The 22,707-nt window shown below is 36.4% G+C and overlaps 1 protein-coding gene across 1 annotated transcript; it reads left to right on the forward strand.

The window, feature by feature from the left end:
* The first annotated feature begins 100 nt into the window (after window positions 1-100).
* LOC130048658 (uncharacterized) lies at window positions 101-21,571 on the forward strand. Its single transcript, XM_056145666.1, has 9 exons — window positions 101-924; window positions 6,952-7,430; window positions 7,661-7,840; window positions 8,853-9,053; window positions 9,694-9,957; window positions 19,424-19,504; window positions 19,698-19,738; window positions 21,195-21,302; window positions 21,560-21,571. The coding sequence occupies exons 3-9, from the start codon at window positions 7,684-7,686 to the stop codon at window positions 21,569-21,571; spliced, it is 864 nt and encodes a 287-aa protein (XP_056001641.1). The 5' UTR covers window positions 101-924; window positions 6,952-7,430; window positions 7,661-7,683.
* Window positions 21,572-22,707: the final 1,136 nt, after the last annotated feature.

A 22,707-nucleotide genomic window follows, 5' to 3' on the forward strand; every position in this document is an offset into this window, starting at 1 on the left:
CCACGTCGCACATATTGCAACACGACATAGCGGAAGTCCTTATAACATTCAAGCGAGGTCAAAATTCCAATAAATCTATTTTCAGGGTTTCAACAAAGAACGAAGTGCACAGCTGCACAAGGCAGGTTTTTTTCGGGAAAAAAAACCCACAATCAGATTTCATCCAAATCAGAATCGACTCGCAGATACAAAAGATGTAAATGTATTCTCCTTTGTAATATGGTGTTCTCACTAAAGCTACTTACACAAAAATAGGACAGTTGTAAGGATGGAAATATTCCAAATACGACACAAGATTTTGGCAACGAGTCGATACTTAACACATGACTATTTTATTAGCAATACCTAAGGGAACGCTTAAGAACTGAGCTACCGCGACAGGTCGAACTCGTGGATGTGTGCAGATTTTACTACGTTTTACAGTTTCACATACTATCTAGTGGAATGAATTTAGTCTAATAGTTTGGGTGGCCCTTACCTTTTTTAAGGATTTCAAATGTATTTTGATAATTCCTGGATATAATACATTGATTTTACGCTTACTGCGAGTCTGACCTTGCCTATGAATGACATCGAACACTCTAAGATGATAGTACTTTTCAAAACTGTTTCAATAGTTTCATTAAGATGTGATGTAACAGAAAATATAATAGAACATGGGAATGAAAGTACCGTGCAATTATACCAGCAATGGAGTTTTGGGGCGGAGGAAGTTTTACTAGCACTTTCCAAAGTGTCATAATAATCCAACGGGAAATAGTCCTTCATAATTGGGTGTATGAAAAATCTTCTTGCCTGATGAAGTGTTGATGCCGTTCCGTGATACTTTTTTCTTTTTACTGTATGTAAGGATCATGACGAATTTTAAGCTCTACTACTTGTGGATTATGTATTTCTATGTAACAGTGCTCACTAGATTAGTAGGTAAGTGATCGTTTTTAGATAAATTCATCAATTTTCCAATAAAAAGGCATGTATGAATACTGCAGTAATTTGACTCAAACGATTGGAGTATTAAAATCTGACTTTAATAAACAAAGCAAACTGCATTATAATCGGTTCATTTTCTTTAAAAACAGGCAAATGATTTATCTTTTGAATATGAAATAACATATTCATGTGACGTACGTTTTGATTTTATAAAACAAAAGGGCTTTGCGCTAGGTGTCCAATGAAAAGGATATTTGCATATCCTTTTTGAGATAATAAGATAAACTGTAGCATATTTAAGCGTGGAAGTGCTGTTCGTGTGTTTTATCCTTTCCTTCGGTTCACTCTGTGCTAAAATTACTGTATTGCTTGGGTTCCTTTTGCAAAAATGTAAGAAAACGAATAGAAAAGAATTATTTCATCATAAAAAGATTGAAATATTTGCATCTTAGCAGGATGAGTGGTGAAGATAACGAAAAGGGATATTAGATCATGGTGAAGTTGTCATGCTTTGCACTTTTAACTTTAATGGATATCAAAACTTAATAAGCAATGCATATTTTGTTTTCCTTCAAGGCAAATTATGTAATAGTATGGAATTGTACGCTTCAAAATGAGAATAAAAGAATACTGTTTTGGCTTTCAAATCGACATTTAAATAGATTAACAATGTTTATCTATAAACAATATTCATTTTCATCCATTTGTCGATTTCATATATCCCCGTGAACTCGAAATAAGACATCACAGAATCCTCCACATCTGTTTCGTAATTAGATTAACTGATGTATACAGTGGAACCTCGTTAATCCGGACACTTTGGTTCCCAGCAAAATCGTCCGGATAAATGAAGCGTCCGGATAATTGAATCGCACATTTTCTAGCTTTGCATAAGTAGCCAATATGTTTCTACTTTATTGATGCATAGTGAATTAAACACATTCTATCATTGGATTTAACCATTTGCATTAGTAAATAAATTATGATAATGTTAACATTTACATGTATTTCAAAGCACTAAAATTCAATGTACGTGTTCAGTGTATTGCCTGTGCTTACATTGTACATACATATGATCCCTACAAATAAATATACAAAACTGTACCGTATGCACTAAAACAATTAAAGAAGCACTTTATGTAACTATAAGTAAATAAATCATAAGTAACTAACATAATCATTTACATTTCAAACATTTCATCACACTTTTACTTCTTAAAGAGGCCGGTAATTTCCATCTGTCATGATTCACGGGTTCGGCGGTCTGTTAAAACAATCTTCATCGTCCAAAGTTGATATAAAAATTTCGTGATTATCATGTCAGTTGACAATATTCTTTAACCAAAATTCAATCTGCCAGAGTTTATATTTCTTATTTTATAATTATCCAAGACAATATCAGGAGAACAAAATCATTTAAGCTCGTAATATCAAGACCTACTACTGCTTTGATCTCGTCACGCGCACCTATTATTTTCATGATGCGATAATAACGGAACAAAACGCGGGTGAAACTAACATTACAGGTACCTAAAGAATTTAATTGTCATTTTCCTTAAAATGGTAATTTTCTCACTTCTACGCAGAGGTTAAAAATTCGATAGCAATAAAGCTCTACAACATCATAACAAGAATCAATCGTACACAGGTACATTCTACATGCGTGACATTCTAAACGTTAAAAACTTATACTATATATACATGTGCATGAACATACATGTATATTTCACGCCAATCAACAGTATAAAATCCAGAATCTAGAAGTATAATCTACACTCTTTAGATTTGAATAAGCCGATATCAATTTACGAATCAATACAACTGATACGTGTAGCAGTTAAAAACATTATCATTACGGCATGGTGTTTAATTTATTAATACTATTAGGGTATTGATCAAGACTATAAAATAATATGCTACAGATATCCAAATTATTTACAAAATTCAACACTACACGTAAAAAAGATGCTATGTGCGAAAAATGGCAATACAATGTCTCGATCGACATGAATTGGAGGGAAGTGTTGACAGGGTACAGGTAATATCTTCAATTAGACAGTTTGGCTTGTTTTCTTTATAATTTACGCCTTGTTAAAATTGTCCGACACAGACCGTCCCTAAACAAAATTACCGTCCGGATTAACGGTACAATTTTCAATGCATTATAACGTTTTGTAGTAAAATATGACCGTCCGGATCCGGAACGCGAATTTCCGGATTAATGATGCAAAATAATGTACAAAAATTCCGTTCCCTAGAAAAATCGTCCGGAAGGTGAAGCGTCCGGATTAATGGCGTCCGGATTACCGAGGCTCCACTGTAGTATGAAAGGCGAAGACAACGAATTATGTATATCATTTAACGTTCTATAGGGAATCTTGCACTCATATACAGAAATCACCAAAACAGGTGAAGGGCTGCAAAATTTCGGTCCTTATTGGTTTTGAGCAGGGGGGATCTTTATCGTGCCACACCTGCTGTGACACAGTACCTCGGTTTTTGCGGTCTCATCCGAAGAACTGCCCCATTTAGAAACCTTACGACAAACACGGGGTATTGAGGACCTATTCTAAAGAGACACTATTTGTCGAAATGCACATCTGGTGCATCAAAATTTGTACCGTATCAGTTTTACATTCTAAACCAGATCCCCACGGACCGAGATATTTTAGTGAAAATAGATATTGATGGCAAACTAACATCTCAACTTTATGACAAACGGGATGATTTCAGCTTCTCCATCATCAACTTTCCATATTTATGTACCAATATTCCATTAACAGCTGCATATGGTGTTGATATTTTTCAACTGTTTCGATACGTAAGAACTTGTTATGCATACAGTCAGTTTTCAAATCGAGGCAGGCTGCGGACAAGGAAGATGCTGTTACAGTTTTAACGGTCTCCTTTAAAAGTAAGTATTTTTTTCATGGTCGTTACATTGATCTTTTTTGCAAATACAACCTATCATTGTATCAAATACTGTCTAACATGTTTCATAGCAATTGTTAGGCCGTTCGTGGCACAGTAATTTGACTACTGATAACTTCTTTTACCAAATCAAAATATAGGACATACTGCAAGTGTGACTTGTGGAAAGGAGATGCTTGCTCCTTCTAAGCACAAGGCCCGAAATCTAACATACATGTATCCAGGGGTTCGTGTTTGTCGAACTCTCTATTTTGTATTATGTATAGGAGTTATGAGATTGATTACTGTTTATTATATTTACCTTTATATTTCAAGGATTTCCAAAAAAAAACTTGAATGGAGAGTGTTTGTTTATCTTTTTTTTGACTATCACATTTTTCGACGCATTGCTTTAATAGACAATTGCAATCATTAACGTAAAGACTGGGTTATTTGTGGCTACCGTTTCACCAACTAATCGTAGATCATAAACCTGAACGTAGCACAATCAATCCTTTCATTATAAAAGTTACAACTTGTGATTGACGAAAATATTGATCGTAAGTCTACGAGTGGTCTAGGACATGGAACCCACTGCTTATGGTACACATTTCTTTGAGATGCTATTGATCAAATCGAAATTACTGGCATGAGATTGTCGTTGTTCATGACCCTTTTATTTGGTGAACTTGTGCTGCACATGTCGTGAAACAATGTATCGACGGGTGGTGGGATAACACAGGTGTCTTTATACTGGATGTCGAGAATTTGGGCGTTTCATGAAAAGGTGTGAACGTCTGCATGGAAGTGTCGTGTCGTTTACTCTCTCTCTCTCTCTCTCTCTCTCTCTCTCTCTCTCTCTCTCTCTCTCTCTCTCTCTCTCATAACTCCTTTAAGCAATACAAAATACAGGGTTGGTCAAACACGGATCCCTCAGCACACCAGAGGTGGGATCAGGTGCCTAGGAGGAGTAGGCATTCTCTGTCGACAGGTTCCACCCGCCTTAAGGCCTGTATCTTGATCTGTTAAAAGGACTTATCCGTAGTCAAAATCAGTGTGTCAAGAACAACCCGAGAATTGGTATGAAACACGCCAGACAGCATTTGACCAAATGATAAGTTGTATTGGTAACCTAGATTGTTATAACGACGATATAGTTTGCGAAATGCTTACTTTAAACGAAACTTTCGGAACCTCTGCATCATCAACGTGTTTGTCAGTGGCCTGGTTCAGTTTAAAAACTGACTGTGAGCAACACAAGCTCTTGCATATCGCATGGGTCGAGAAATATAAACACCATATGCCGGCGATAATGGAATATTGCTACATAAATATGGGAAGTTGACGATGAATAAGCTGACATCATCCCGTTTGTCATAAATTTGAGTTATTAGTTTGCCGTTAGTATCTACTTCCAATAAAATATTTAAGTATGAAGCAGAAGTGGATACTCTTTGGTGTCTTTTATTTCGAATTCTCAGGGATATATTGAATCGACATATGGATAGAAATTGATATTGTTAATATATAATACGTCGTCGATATATCTAAATGTCGAAATGATGGCCACAGCAAGAAATGTTTCAGGTAAGTGTAAAACTTATACGGTACCAATTTTGATGCACCAGATGCGCATTTCGACAAATAATGTCTCTTCAGTGATATATATATATATATATATATATATATATATATTATGTATATATATATTACTACATGTATCTAAATGCAAATGACTAACAGCATAATACATGCACATTCGACTGATAACGATACAACTATTTAGGACAATATATCATAACTTGGTAATGGGGGAGGGTTCACAATCCCAAGTTTGCAAATGGAACGTTTCCGTAAAGTTTTATGAAGGTCGTTAGAAATTGAATATAATAAAATCTATGTACTAAAGAAAGGAATGGGTCGCCATCGGACTTTTGGGGCTCCGATCCCTTGTTATCAAGTGTAATATCAAGAGCAATTTTGAATAAATGATCTTCAATATACATAATCATGTTTAACCGTATTTAAGTACACATGTCTGAAAGGAAACGGAAAACCTCATGGGGAAGATAAATTTCAAGTCATTAAGGTACAATTTGAGTCCGTGAATTGTTTGAGGTATATACAGATATGTCAATAGTTTTATACTGTATTTTACAACAAATTACAATTAAACAAATGTATGTATATATCCATGATTTCAGTCGTGTTTGATGCAGGATAAAATTTTCTAAACATGTGTGTCATTGCTTTTATTGTTTTTTTTAAAGGTCATGATCAGTTTATTTTCTTATTATTTTCATCCTTTGAATATAATTTACTTATTGATGAAAACGATACTCACTTGAGTAGATCGATACACAGTATTTAAAATTCTATAAAAAATATCTTTAATATATTAAACATCATTATTATCTTTTTAAATTCTTCAAAGTTTCAAGAAAATCAATAATCTTATCAATCTTTTTAACATTTTTAGAATTGTATGTACTTTACATTAGATATCTGGCTCAACATTTTCATTTTCATTGACAATATAGACTTGTTTCATACCGATTATTAGGCCGTTCTTGGCACGCTGAGGTTGACTACGGATAACTTCGTTTACCTGATCAACATAAAAGGTTCACGGCGGGTGTGACTGGTCGACAGGGTATGTTTACTCCTCCTAGGCACATAGGGGAAGTATATCTGGTATATCTCCTATTATAGGAGATTGATTGCTGTTCGTTATCTTCACCTTTCATTCATAAATTACTGTACACAATAAATACGTAATCAAAATCATGAGGGAATAATGACTGAATATTTCTTTCAACAATAAAATCCACCTTCCGAAAGATATGAATATTAAACAGTCAGACATCGTACTTGAAATCGGTTGTGCTTCGAAATCGAGAGTTTTTGTGAAACGCTCGTAGACGTGCACATCGAAGTGATCGTAAACGTAACTGTACGTTTGTTATCTATGATCGGTTAGTGAAACGACCGCCTGGTCTCTAAACTAAAATTGAAGGTTTAATTTTCGCGGTCTTGACTATATATCCCATGTTGTTTGCATCATAATTTACTATCGTCATATGAAATTTCAATTATTTGATACTTATCTAGGAACATCACCATTAGTTGTGTGTAAACAAGCTTACCAGTCATCAACCAATGACTCTTTTGTCGCCAGCCATGGTTGTGATGACGACATGGAGACTTTCTCTCTGACCAATGCTGGGTATTTTGAGGTGTGGTCTGTTGAGCTGGACAATACTTACATAATTCATTGGATTTTCGTCAGCATTGATGCGGGTAATAAAAATTTCATACTTTCATCGTGATTTCGCAAGTATTATTCAATCAATGATGAACTAGTCTCGTTCTTTTTATATTTTCAAAAGCAGAATATCAAATATATGTTGTTAATACTGATGGTCAAAGGAATGCCGAGTACCTGTGTCTAGCTGAAGGAATTAAACTAAGATCATCCCAGCGACTGATCGCGTGTGAATATCCTGATTATGTCGACGGGAAGGGGAATAAAATTGAAATTCGACAAATACGATATGGATCATTGAGAATATATGAAGTTAAGCCTATAGGTAAATGCATAGGGATGCAATCCTAATCTACATTAAGCATATCCACTGTGCATCATTCATTTTTAATCATTTACTGCAATTTTAATTACCGTTTCTTCAAAATCTTATTTTACAAAGATTCTTAATTTTGCTTTTATCTAAATACTGAAAAATATAAATTCTATGGTAGAAAAAGAAAGATTTATTTGTCTATTTCGTTTTGCCTCACTATCACACTTTCTTTGTTTTAGGACCATCTCGTTTGGGTCAAACAATGGTACAGAATTGTACGGATCTGGAACCATTTTCTAAAGCTTTAGACGGCAACATGAACACATTTTACCATTCAAAGGAAAATGCCCAGGCCTCTTGGTTCCTTAAACTGGATAAAAACTATGTGGTGAAATGGATACTGTTATCAATGAGGGGAGGTATATTTTATAAGTCATTATAAGTTTACTTGATCAAAAGATAGGGATTCACATTGTATGTGACCGGTCAACATCGGGTGTTTACTCCTCTTCTGTTGCACTTGATCCCACCTCTGGTATTTCAAGGGGTTTGTGTTTACCTTGTTCTCTATTGTTAATGATTGATAGTATTTTTGGAATTGATCACCGTTTATTATATTCCATTTTTTAAAAGTAATAAGATGTGAAATATTTAATTTGTATATCAGTTTAAAAATTTTACAAGTTGTGTGTGATTCATTGAATGAATCATAATTTTCTCAATGTGATAAAATTCCCTGGGGATCCGTTTTGAAATAGGTTACCATTTCTTGTCATAATAGGCGACTAAATGGGGTGGTCTTTCAGATGAAAGGCGAAAAAACGAGACCACGTGTCATAGCGGGTGTGGTATGTTAATAATCCATCCTCGCTCCAAGGCCATAAACGCCGATCATAGTTCTAAATTTTGCAACGGTCACGTCTTTAATGAGTGAAAAATTCTCGAGAGGGACATTTTAACAATTTACAATCAATCAATCAATCAATCAATATGTGGTAATGAAACAAGTGAAACAAGTGAATTCAACAAAGAGTAATCAATATCATAAAAACCATAAAGAATTTGAAAATTAGAGCAGGGTAAACACAGAACCCTGGAAACAGCAGAAGTAATGTCTGATGCCTAGGAGGAGTAAGTATTCCCTGTTGACAGGTCACACCGACAGTGAGATCTATATCTTGATCAGGTCAGATAACATGAAAATTGCAATATGCTTATGTAGCCTTATCATGTTTTTATGTCAGGACTTCTTTTTCTATATCTAATCAATGAATAATGTCATTATCGTCATACAACTCTGAGCTATATTTTACAACAAATAATTCTTGTTATAAAACTATCATTGTAAAATATTGCATCATCGGTTATTCCTGAACTGTACTCACTAATGTATTATCTCAGATTGATTTGAAACATTCTCTTTTATATCAGGATACTATGAATTACACATTAAAGATGGTGACGTAAGAACCAGTTCGTCTACACTGTGTCGGAATTTCAGTTTTACTGGACCAAATGAATTAAAACAAAACAACAAAGCCTTGGAATGTAACAGAGAAATGACAGGGAATTCAGTTGTAATAATAAGGACAGATGGTGGACCATTGAGGCTGTTTGAAGTGTACCCCATCAGTAAATATAATTGGATACTATATTTCCGCAATGATTTTAAGGGATGTGGGTTAAAACAGGTCCTTTGTACCCTATGCTCGTAGTACGAGGTGACTTCATTAGATGGTCCTTCGGATGACACTGCAAAATCCAAGGCCCTGTCACAAAAGATGTGGCACTATAAAGATCCCTTCCTGTTCAAAGGCCATAGGCGCCGAGCATAGACTTAATTTTGCATCCCTCCACTGGCAATGGTGACGTCTGAAGAAGAATGAAATATTATCAAGCGGGACGTTAAACCATTCTAACTAACCAACTACTGCTTCGTCTATAATGATTCTTTGATGTTCAATTCTATCTTCTTTATGGATCTAAGTAATGTGAAATGAAACGGACCTTTCAACTTGACATAATAATTCATAAAAAAACAGGACATGTCCCACTAATAGAAATAAAGATAAATATTTCCCTTGTTTATGTCAAATAATGGTAGCAAAAATTATCTCTGTAAAATCGTCTTGATTATCAGAGATATGATTCAATGATTGTAGTTGGCAATAATTCTAAAAAGAAATTATCAAGAAGAATATTTTTCAAGAAGTAGATTTAAAATATGTACCAAAGTAGTGTTTATCTTATTATGATAAAAATATCCTTTTAGTTTGTCCAGAAAAACACTACGGACCAAACTGCGCAAAATGCAGGATGGAGTGTATATCCTGTAGTCCGATCACTGGTGTATGTTACCGATGTAATGACGGGTTCTATGGTGATTTCTGTCAACACACATGTCTAGAAAAGTGTTTGAACTCGATGTGTGACCAGATGACACGTGAATGTAAAGGCTGGAAAACAGAAATTACTACACACAGCACCATTTATGTCAAAGATGCACCTGTTACCAAGGAAATGGGCATCATACAAGGTACACCATAATAACTTATAATCGACCTGGTAATACTTTGTTGACGTACTGTGAATATTTAACTCACAAGATGGAGTCTATTTTTGCAAGAATAGCATATCAACATAAAACATATCAAAGGCAAATACAATATTATTGTAGCTGCCTTATCTTCAATGTGCTCTGATTTGTTTTGCTCTGTTGCTTTGATTTGATGCATTTGTATATCCATTCAGGTTTTCAATTGTGAAAAATTAATTTTTCATCGTCATTCAATTTTTTTTATGAGAAGTATTGTGTAATACATTTGTACATGATTGACATCTGGTGCTTGTCAGTTCAATATAAAGATCACGTAAATCTTCTTTTGCAATAAAGCTATTTATTTCAAATTAACTTATTCGCGAGAAGAAGAAATATCTTGCTGTGGCTTTCAATTTGACATTTAGATATATCGTTTTGTCTGTTAACAATGTAATTTTCATTCATATGTCGATTCGATATATCCACGTGAACTCAAAATAAAAGACACCACAGAGTCCTTCACTTCTGCTTCCTACTTAGATATTTTATTGAACGTAGACATTAACGGCAAACTGACAACTCAACTGTATGACAAAAGGGATTATTTCAGCTTCTCCATTGTCAACTTCCAATATTTATGTAGCAATATTCCATTATCACCTGCATATGGTGTTTATATCTCTCAACTGATTCGATATGCAAGAGCTTGTTCTGCGTATAGTCATTTTTTCAATCGAGGCATGCTACTGACAAACACATTGATGGTACAGGGGTTTCAACAGTCTCGATTGAAGTAAGCATTTCGCAAATGATATGGTCGTTATAACGATCTAGTTCGTCAATACAACCTATCATTAGGTCAAATGTTGTCTGACATGTTTTATACCGATTGTTAGTCCGTTCTTGGCACACTGATTTTGACTACGGATAACTCTATTTACCTGATCAGGATATAGGGCTCACGGAGGATGTGACCGGTCGACAGGGGGTACTTACTCCTCCTCGGCACCTGATCCCACCTTTAGTGTGTCCTGGGGGCCGTGTTTGCCCAACTATCTATTTTGTATTGTTTATAAGAGTTATGAGATTGATCACTGTTCGTTATCTTCACCTTTCATTTAAGTCTTTCAAAAGGACAACTATGGAACCTTTATTTCAGTATAAATACACTGTAAATCATGTGGTATTTGGCATTTGATTAGAATATATAATAATAATAATAATAACAATGAATGTATTACAATGTATGACATATTAAGCTAGATATCATGATTACTTTGATCGGACTTAATAGCCGATTTGGAATCAGAATTAATCCAGCATCGAGCACCTATATTATTTACACATGTACCTATGGTAAGTTAGTAAATTGTTATCTATTTATTTTTCTTCCAATAATCGTTAAGAATTTGTACAATTTTTTAAAATATCTTTGTGATTGATTGATACAGGTCACAGGGTACGATCTGATCTTTAACAGTAGGAGTTACGAGATTAGTTACTGTTCGTTATCTTTACCTTTTCAACAATTGTTAGGCCTTTCTACTGTAACGTGTTACTGGGTTCTTTACAAGAGATGGGGTCATATATTTATAATTTTCCTCTTACTCTACTTGAGCTATTGATTTATCATTAAAACAAATTTCTCTATTTCTCTGTCCGAGCTTTGATTGGTACCGAGTTACTTACCTCGGGTTTCTATTCATACACAGAGGGTAGTTCGTTGGCTGGGCTACTTGCACTGTGTTCCTGAGCCAAGTTCCTATTGCTTAGTGAAAGTACAGGGTGCCTCACCCTTATTCAGGATAATTGCACCCAGTACCCCACTGCAATTCCTTAAGCTCTTTTCACTTATGCGTATTTCTTTTCTCCCTAGCCTATTTCTATTTCTAGCCTACCTATTGTTACTCCTTCTTGCTTCTTGAGCTGTTCACATCAGACTGACTGATTTCTCGACTGCAGGCTTTTATATACTACTGGACCATGTCTATCCAAAAGGGGCGATCAGGTCCTTGGGTTATTCCAAATTATAAATCACTTCTGCGTTTGGAAGACATGGACCTAATACACTATGACTATTAATCATTACACTACCCACGCATCTGTATACATGCGTCCCGCATGTTTATCAATCTAACAAGACAAACTTTTTTTTTAATTCAATGATTCAAAATCTGCAGAAAGGAATGCAAATTCTTTTTATTAACATACATGTATACAAATCTTAATTTTCCTTTATAAATAATCATGTTATGCAATGATCTTGTGTTTGCCTCACACTATTATGAATATTGTTCTTTCTTTTTTTTCACATGTCAGTGTCTTCTAATCATTCCAAATGTCTTCTTCAAACTTCTCCACACACTCGCCGTCCTTTTGATACTTTCTGATGATCCGCACCGTTTTCTGATGGCTAATTCGTTGTGTCTGAGTGCTTGCATCCAACATAATTACCTGGTGTTTGCAACATTGGCAATGCTGCAAGGATACCTGTTTGTTCTCATCATTGACTACCCGAGGTATATTCTCGCTTGTGACTGTGTCTGTTGCTTCCACCTCTTCTGCTCTTCGTCTTACTCCGGGTAATGTAGGTGAAGTTTTCTTTCTAATGGTTCTACCAGCTTCCAATTCATTTTCGTAAATGAGATCACCTGGATCCTCTTGCCATTCCTTGTCATATCCTTCATCTACTGAACAAGTTGTGGCTTCGTCTTGTTCATCTTGAAGTGTTGCTTGTTTACTGTCACATTTAGTTGTCACCTGGTGAATTCTCCTCTGATGTCTTATCAGTAGTGCCTGCCTAGCAAAACCTTATCACAATCACTGCACTCAAACTTTCTTCTTTCAATATCATCAGCAGCACAGGCAAGTAGATGTTCTTGCCATTTTTCATGAGTAGGAAGTCGACACAAACAAGTCGAGCACAGAAATCCCGGTTTCCTAGGGGTTACTTTTGTTAAAGGCATGCTGCTTACTATGACTGATCTGTAAACAGAGAAATAAGTGAAATTGGATTATGAAGTATTTACATTTCTCTTAGACGTTATAATGAAACTGATAATCAGAGTGCCATGCTGGTCTTTTTCTTGTTCTTGTACTGTAATACTCAGTTTCTATTTCATTCAGATCCGTGTTACTAAGCAAGTCGACTTCGTCGTCATTTACGACTGTTCTTTCGGTATCATTACAATCATCTGACTCGTTTTGTGGTCTAACTTCATTCTCAGACTCGAATTGTAATTTCTGACAACCATAGGATCTTATGCGGTCTACATGTACCAATGTTATTTTTGGTGCACCCTCTTTCTGAATTTTATAGGTTAGATCTGTGTGTTTTCCTACAATTTTATATGGACCATACCAAAAGCTCATAAGCTTAGGGGATTTACCCATCTTTCTCTGAGGAAAGAATACAAGTACTTGATCCCCAATGTCAAACTGTTTGGGGACCACGTTTTGGTCGTGATATTTCTTCTGCCGCAGCATGGACTGAGAAGTGTACTGTCGAGCATATCTATGTGCTGCTTCCAGAACTTCTCTTAACTTCCAAACGTAGTCATGGACATTACACGGTATCATGTCTTTAGGGAGTTTATACATGAGATCCAGTGGCGTGGAAACTTCCCTCCCCAGCATAAGCATATTAGGACTATACCCAGTACTCTCATGTTGTGCGGACCGGTATGCCATTAGAACGTAAGGTAGATGTCGGTTCCAATCATGTTGATGATCAAAAACATAAGCAGATAACATGGTAGCTAAGGTTTTATTAAACCTCTCTACCATCCCATCTGATTTGGGATGGAATACTGTTGTTCTTGTTTTTCGTATACCAAGCAAGTCACAGAGCTCTTGGAATAGTCGGATTTCGTATTGGCGACCTTGGAAACCCAAACCTGGTTATGAATTCTTCCACTATAACTCTTGCCACTGTCTGTGCTTCAATGTTCTTAAGTGGAAATGCCTCCGTCCATTTCGTAAAATAATCTGATATTACGAGAATGTACTTGTTGCCTTCCTCAGATTCAGGTAGTGGTCCCATTATATCTGTTGCTCTATGTTCCATTGGATTGCCACTTTGGTCCAGTTGCATACAAGATTTGCCTGCCGAACGATTTTTCCTCTTTCTGCATTGTGAGCATCCACTAACATAACTACGTACATCACTTTGTAATCCTGTCCAGTAAAATTTATCTCTAACTCTTTGTAGAGTTTTGTTTACACCCAAATGACCTGATGTCCTCGAGTCATGACATTCTTTCAAAATATCTCTCCTTCCAGACAAGGGAACTATGATTTGGTGGTAAACCTGTTTATCACCAATCCATTTCCTGCATAAGAGATAATTTTTAATCTCCAAATGATTCCATTGTGACCAAAGTGATTTGATAACTCTGCTTTCATGCTTGATTTCTGAAAAATTTGGGCGTTTCTTAGTTTCTACCCAATGCTTTACTTTGCACAGCTCCTGGTCATTATCCTGCATGCCCTGTAACACAGTTCCGTTGCCCTCAGATACAGTATTAATCTGACGTATGTAAATTGAACGAGAATCTTTGTTACTGCCATGGACATTGATCTCTTCCCAGTCTTCAGAGAAACCACATTGATGACAGGGGTGCCTACTTAAGCTATCTGCATTGCAGTGTTTGGCACCTGGTCGATGTCTGATTTCAATATCGTAGGTACCAAGAAATTATATCCACCTTGCTACCTGGCCTTGAGGATCCTTAAAATTTAGAAGCCACCTAAGTGCACTGTGGTCTGTCCTTACAATCACCTTGTGACCATATAGATAATGTCGAAAATGCTTACATCCAAAGACTACAGTCAAAAGTTCTTTACGTGTGACAAAGTATTTTCTCTCTGATTTTGACAATGTTCTACTGGCATAAGAGATAACTCGTGTCTTTCCGTCAATTTCTTGCGATAACACAGCACCAAGTCCAAATTGACTGGCATCTGTATCAAGTATAAAGGAATAGCAGAAGTCTGGGTGACATAGTATTGGTGCCGTGGTCAGGTGATTGTTTAACTTCTCGAATGCTTCTTGGCACTCCATGGTCCATTTAAACTCTCTATTCTTTTCGGTGATTTTGAACAGAGGTTTCGCAAGAGAGGGGAAGCAATAAATGAATCTGCGATAGTAACTACAGAGTCCAACAAATGACCTCACTTCATTTGGATTCAGAGGCGTCGGCCAGTTTGAAATGGCACTGATCTTTTGAGGATCGGTTTGCACTCCTCTTCCTGACACTATGTATCCCAGAAACAAGACTTCCTTTTTAAATAATGAACACTTTTTGGCCTTTAATTTAAGCCCTGCTTTTTCAAGGTTGCTAAATACTTGAGCCAAGTTATTAAGAGTCTCCTCAAAGGTACTACCAAACACAATGATATCATCGATGTATACGAGACATATACTGTAATTCAACCCTGCCAAGACTGTCTCCATAAGTCTCTCAAATGTTGCAGGACTATTACATAGCCCAAAGGACATGACCGTAAATTGGTAAAGTCCGTTTCTTGTGGCAAAGGCAGTTTTTGGCTTATCTGACTCTTCCATTTCTCCCGGCCAGTAGCCAGAGTGCAGATCCAATGTGCAGAACCAAGCTGCTCCTCGTAAGCGATCCAAGGAATCGTCAATTCTTGGTAAAGGATACGCATCCTTGACTGTTTTGCTATTGAGAGACCTGTAGTCTACACAAAATCTCTTTGTGCCATCCTTCTTTTCAACAAGGACAACCCCAGAAGCCCAAGGACTAGAGGATGGTTCTACTATTCCCTTTTGAATCATGTTGTCAACCTTTTTGTCTATAAATTCAGCTGCATGATGCGGTAGCCTTCGTGGGGGTTGTTTTGTGGGTTTAGCATTCTCCGTGTTAATTCTGTGTTTAATGAGAGACGTTTTTCCAAAATCATCCTCTGATTTAGAGAATATATGCTGATACTTCAGGAATATGTTCTTTGTTTTGGCCGCCTCTTCCGCACTCAGATATCTGGTTGTCTCCGCATATAACTCTTTCAAATGAGTAGGTATGGCATTCTCAAAGCTTGTTTCAGCTGATTGTTTTGGGCAGTCAATGACATTCATAACTGCAGATGCTTTTCCAACTAATGTATTCCTATACACTCTCTGTGGCTGACCAGATACATTCATAAGTCTTAGTGCTACGTCTTCCCTTACATTTATGAGAGTTCTAGCCACTAGGGCTTTTCCCGATTTCTGAAATTTCTCGTTACCTTCCACCATCAATGATCCTGTGATACTTTTATCCGATGTCAGCAGGAAACGACCAGAGCAGATCATTTCACTCATGGGTGGAATTGTTACCGTCTCCCTCAGACTTATGTTAAAGCACCCAAGGTGACCTTGAAGCTGTAGCTCGTGCTCAATTCCTCCCACATATAGTTTGCCCAATGACACATCAACGAGGCATTTATGGCGTTTAAGAAAATATAGGCCCAATATTCCCTCAGTACTGATATCAGCAATGACCACGTCATGATTGAATGAGAAGGTATCCAGTGATACTTGGAGCTTACATCTACCCTTTACCTGCAATGGAGCTCCATCTGCTAACACTATTTCTTGTGTAACAGGGGTCAATTCATTCCTTCTTGTGCTTTCAATTTTCTCAAATATCTTATGCGACAAAATTGTCATAGTGGCCCCTGTGTCAACCAATAAACGACAAGAAACCTGGTTGACAGTGGCCTCTGTGAATAATCCAGATTGAATATCTACTCTAGTTTGAGTGATTGTACCACTTGTAGTCCTGGACCCTGTATCATATGATCGTGTCTCAGATTGTTCCACTGGTTTACTTGGGACATACTCTCTTTTTCTTGGACTTAATTTCTTTTTGCTGTAACAGTCTACTGCTTTATGTCCCCGCTTTCCACAATTGTGGCATTTAAAAGGGAGAGCATTACCAGAACTCAGCGATGAAGACGTAAATTCATTTACGCTATGTTGCTTTGTGTTTTCTTTAGACAGAGTCAAATGAGCTATTTTGTCCTCCATAGCCATTAAAGAAGATTTTAATTAATCACACAGTTGTTTGATTTCTTGATTCACATGCACATTAGAATCCAAATCTTTAGATTCATTACTGACACTATTAGCTCCTCTGGCAAAACCGATATCCTGCCTTCGTTGTCTTTCTGCCCTACAGAATGCTTCTATTTCGACTGCAAGTCGAATAGCGTCATTCAGAGTCCTGGGTCTGGATTGCTGTATTCTAAGTCTCATGTCAAAGTCATTGAGTGCGTCCACAAAATTATCTTTTGCAATCATTTCTGTAACCTCCCTTGGTGCTGTCGGGTACGCTAAATGCGCCAATCGCCGAATGCTTTCTCCTAGTTCAGGCAAAGTATCTTTGTGTTTCTGGCATTTCTCTCTAAGCATAGCTCTGTAGAGCTCAGTCTGATTTGCAGGGGCAAATCTGGCTTCTAAAGCCTCACAAAGGTCCCCATAAGCACAGACATCATCCGATTTCATGTTACCTAAAACCGTTTGTGCTTGTCCCCTAAGCGACGCTGCCAGGTATAGTCCTTTTTGTCTGATACTCCAGGGATTTATCTTGCAACATGCCTCAAAGTGTGCCTTATAGTTAATCCATGACCCAGTACCATCAAAAGTAGCGGGCTTCATAACCGTTTTACCTTGAGCATCACCGTCACCACCACTGACGATAGAATCTAGCACTGGTCTGTGTGAAATAGGAGGCATGATATCCTTTGACACTTTCCTATCGAGATCATATGATACTCTGTCTGTCCCTAAAGTATCCCAGCTAATTCTTGGTGTTGACTGCCTGACTCTGTGTTCTTCAGTAGAAACCAAAGGATGTGTAGCTGATGTACATGGACTAAACAACTTATATTTATTCTTCTCGTCCTGATTACCCCATTAATCAGGGTCATTCAGCAGGTAACCTGGTTTATATTGCTCGGTTTGACCCACAGACTGCTTTGTACTATGTGTTTCTGTGGCTTTCTTTCCTGTCAATTCCTCTATACTTGTATCACACACCTTTGATTGTATATCAACCCCTGAATCTGGAAAACTAGGTGCCTTGGTGAATTGACGCTTTGAACTAAGTCTGTCCAAAGTTTCCTTTAAATTTTGTCGCTTTGCGTCAATGGCACCTAGCTCATCCCATAGATCTGACCCGTGCTCAGTCATTTCAGCAATTCAAATGTATTATAATGAAGAATAACAAAAACCCCACAACACTGCTACTATGAACTAAATTGTATGTATTTCTAAATAGCACTCTGTACACCGAACACCGTATACTGTACCGCGTCCCCTAATTTAACACCCGGTACTTGGTTATGGTGTTAAAACTACGTGTATTACACTTGTGCACTAACAACCCAAATGAAACATATATAACTGAGGTTCAAAGCAAAAATGCAAATTCTAATATATTAATCAAAAATAATCACAAATGTACCCTATCCCTTGACCGGCTGCCACCAAAATGTGACGTGTTACTGGGTTCTTTACAAGAGATTGGGTCATATATTTATAATTTTCCTCTTACTCTACATGAGCTATTGATTTATCATTAAAACAAATTTCTCTATTTCTCTGTCCGAGCTTTGATTGGTACCGAGTTACTTATCTCGGGTTTCTATTCATACACAGAGGGTAGTTCGTTGGCTGGGCTACTTGCACTGTGTTCCTGAGCCAAGTTCCTATTGCTTAGTGAAAGTACCGGGTGCCTCACCCTTATTCAGGATAATTGCACCCAGTACCCACTGCAATTCCTTAAGCTCTTTTCACTTATGCGTATTTCTTTTCTCCCTAGCCTATTTCTATTTCTAGCCTACCTATTGTTACTCCTTCTTGCTTCTTGAGTTGTTCACATCAGACTGACTGATTTCTCGACTGCAGGCTCTTATATACTACTGGACCATGTCTATCCAAAAGGGGCGATCAGGTCCTTGGGTTATTCCAAATTATAAATCACTTCTGCGTTTGGAAGACATGGACCTAATACACTATAACTATTAATCATTACACTACATATTGATTTTTAATACGGGTTAATCCGTTTACCTATCAAGATCGAGGACTGAACGCGAACGTAACTTGTGAACAGGGAATATTTACTCATTGCCCTTCTATTACTTTTGTATCTTTTATAGAGTTTATGATATTGATCACTATTTGTTATCTTCACTTGTATAAAGTGAATTCCTACTTAAGAAGGTAGTTTCATTATGCGTTAATGCATAATAAAAACGGCCGTGCTACAACATTACCATTAGGTTACATTGAAAATGTATTGTATCAGCGATTTCGAAATTGACCATTCGAAATCTTCATGATGTACAAGACTTTTAATTCCAGGCTTTTATTGAATCCATTCTCTTGTAACATAAACTAGATATATATTACTAAAGTAACGCGGTTTAAAAACAATTAATAAAAACGAGTAATTTGTAGATTGGAAAATAGAAAGTGTTACACACAGTACCTTCTCTGACGACGAGACACCTATCACTAAGAAAATGGACGTCACACACGGTATACTATAATATCTTATATTCAGCATGGTATCACTCTGTTCGTGTTTAGTGAAGTTTTGGCTGAAGCATGGCATGATTTTCCTATGTACGTAAAGAATTGAGCATGCAGTATTTTACACTGTACATTATTTGGAAAATTGATATGTTGTATGAGCATTATGTACATATGTAAAAATAACGTAATTCTTCAGAGGGCAGGTCCAACAGAGGGAACCAGACTCAGTCCACCATAGTGCTGTCTGTTCTCGTGTCTACTTTCAATGAAATATTTAAGTATGAAGCAGATGTGGACGACCCTGTGGTGTCTTTTATTTCGAGCTCACAGGGGTATATCGAATCGACATATGAATCAAAGTTTTCATTGGTAATAGACAAAATGTCGTCGATATATCTAAATGTCGAATTGAAGGCCACTGCAAGATATTTCTTCTTCTCGCGTATAATACACGAGAGCTTGTTCTGCGTATGATTAATATTAATCGAGGCAGAATACTGACAAATGAGGTAATGATATAGGGGTTTAAAGAGTCAGGATTTCGCAAATTCTATGGCTGTTCTAATGATATTATTTGCAAATACAAGCTATCACTGGGTGCAATGCTTCCTTTTCTGTTTCATGATAGTTCTTGCGCCGTTCGTTACACACTGCTTTTCACTACGGGTTATTCGGTTTACCTGACCAAGATATAGGACTCACAGCGGGTTCGACCGGTCAAAGGGATATGCTTATTCCTCGCGTTAAGGCATGTTACTTGGATAAAATCCACAAAACAATGCGACGTCAACATTGAAATAAGGATAGCACGAAGTATATATCAAATTCTGATTTATTTTTATATAAGTTCTATTTATGCATATTATTTATGTATAAAATAAGCCATCCAACTACTAAGATCCGAAGAAATACGACATTTTTACTCCTGTGGGGTAATTTGTGTCTGATCAATATCAATGGTTAATTGATGATGTCATAACTATACATCGGGTGACGTTGACACGTGTAAAGAATTTGTTAAAGTGTGCCCTGTAAATATCGACAAAAGGTGGATTATTTGAATATGGAATGTATATGTGAAACAATGATAATTTATTAATATTATAAAGGTATGTCGTTTCATTCATTGACAATTTAGTTTAACGAATAAAACATTCACTTTAGCATATCGATTTACATCGAAGTTGAAATGAGGATTTTGATTATTTAGGATTTTCTCAAATCATCTAAATGCTATGCATTAATCTGTACGTAAGATGTGAGAAAATCACTCTTTCATTATTTACTCGTTTGGAGAAGGGAAATTCCACCTCTGGAACAAGATTTGCTGTCTAGGATTCGGCAAAGCCTCGTCCTAGACTGTGCGAATGTTGTCCCCTCGGTGGAATTTCCATATCCCACACTCGTACTAATGAAGGATTCTATTGATCCCACTGGTAAGACTGATGACCTTTCCTCAATATGTTTGAATATTTGATGTGGAATCATACATGTAATTCTAAGAACTCTGAAACCATGGAGGAAGCCGCAAGTTTCGTCGACGTCTCCTCGTCCGTCATACAATAACACTTAAAACACAAAATGATACCATAAAAAAAGTTACTCCCCATATGAAGTTCTAAAACATTACTAGTTATAACACAATTGAATTCCTGTTGAAAATTTATAACCCGAACACATGAATGCTTTTCAGAAATGTTCTAAGAAAGAATACCAGAAAATTGTGATCGTTCTTGCATCGCCTGCATTCCAGCGGTTCAAGTCTGCCTACTCTGTACCATGCATCAGCTGCTTTACAGATGTAGGTATGAATGCAATGTGCTTTGTTCCGGAGAAACTTGTCATGATCTAGAGGAAAACTGTACTAGGAACATTGTGGAGAAGAACGACTTCCTTGATTGTAGTAAGATTTGTACAAGGATCACAAACTGTTTTCTCTAAACTGTTCTCTCTATATGAATTAGAAACTGCTATAAGGACGTACAACTGTTTTACGGTACTGAGTATATATCCATGCAATTGATTCCTATCTCAATAATGTTTTACTTTATTTTTTAGGTTTATCAGTAAATAACCGTATCATTTGTCATTCAAATATACATGTACAAGCAATATCCTTTCTTCATATTTGAACACAATTTATCAAAAATCATCATGCTTTGGGTAATGTTATGATACAAAAATACAAATATTTTCTGGAGCTTTTTAGTACTTTATTTACTTGTACAATTGGTTTTTGAATTTGATAGTTTCACATGCTCATATAATACTCTTTTAATGTACAATGTTTTCAATACGCAAGGTATCGCGCCACTTTTCGTAGTTTGTTCCTGATATTGAACAACTCCTAGCGGTTCCTAGAAATAAAGCAGGAACATGAGGTATTTGACTATTCTTCACAGGAAATTTGCAACTACAAAGAAACTGCAGAATTGTTTGTTGAACTATAATGCTTTCATTTAATATATATGGAATATTTTGTTAAAAAGATTATTTGTGTTTTGTTTCACAACACAACCGGTATTTTATTCATATATATAGAGGTGCTATTCAGATGGAAATAGTGCAAAACTATTTCTTATATATAATGACTGAAAAATTATATACTATAGCTGCTTATGGAATACTTACCATTTATGGGATTAAAATTTGAAGGGAAGTGAACACATATATATGTAGCTATAAAATCAATATGTGTCATTTCTAATAGTTTCCTCAATGCATTTCCCACGTCGCACATATTGCAACACGACAAAGCGGAAGTCCTTATAACATTCAAGCGAGGTCAAAATTCCAATAAATCTATTTTCAGGGTTTCAACAAAGAACGAAGTGCACAGCTGCACAAGGTAGATTATTTTCGGGAAAAAAAACCCCGCAATCAAATTTCCTCCTAATCAGAATCGACTCGCAGATACAAAGGATGTAAATGTATTCTCCTTTGTAATCTGGTGTTCTCACTAAAGCTATAAATGCAAATAGGTATTTACTACCCCAAGAGGTATGATTATTTCCGGACGGTCTGACGGTCTGACTCGACAAAGATCGTCAAGTTGATCAATCTATACGAATGAGACAGTGTAATGTTTTGGATTGATGAGCATCTGTCTAAAAGATATGAAATGGTTACTGAGAGAGAAGATAATGAGGTATATGTGTAAATATGAATCACTTTATAACCTCAAAGTATGCTGCTCAAAAAACATA

The sequence above is a fragment of the Ostrea edulis genome, chromosome 7 (genome assembly GCF_947568905.1).
Source record: "Ostrea edulis chromosome 7, xbOstEdul1.1, whole genome shotgun sequence".
Classification (NCBI taxonomy): Eukaryota; Metazoa; Mollusca; class Bivalvia; order Ostreida; family Ostreidae; genus Ostrea; species Ostrea edulis.

What these genes read in the sequence shown, in the direction of transcription:
- LOC130048658 (XM_056145666.1), top strand. Translation starts at nt 7,684, where the DNA reads ATGGTACAGAATTGTACGGATCTGGAACCATTTTCTAAAGCTTTAGAC. An exon ending in GGAAATGGGCATCATACAAG is followed by an intron (nt 9,958 to 19,423) that starts GTACACCATAAT and finishes AGTAATTTGTAG; the next exon opens with ATTGGAAAATAGAAAGTGTT. An exon ending in GAAAATGGACGTCACACACG is followed by an intron (nt 19,505 to 19,697) that starts GTATACTATAAT and finishes GTAATTCTTCAG; the next exon opens with AGGGCAGGTCCAACAGAGGG.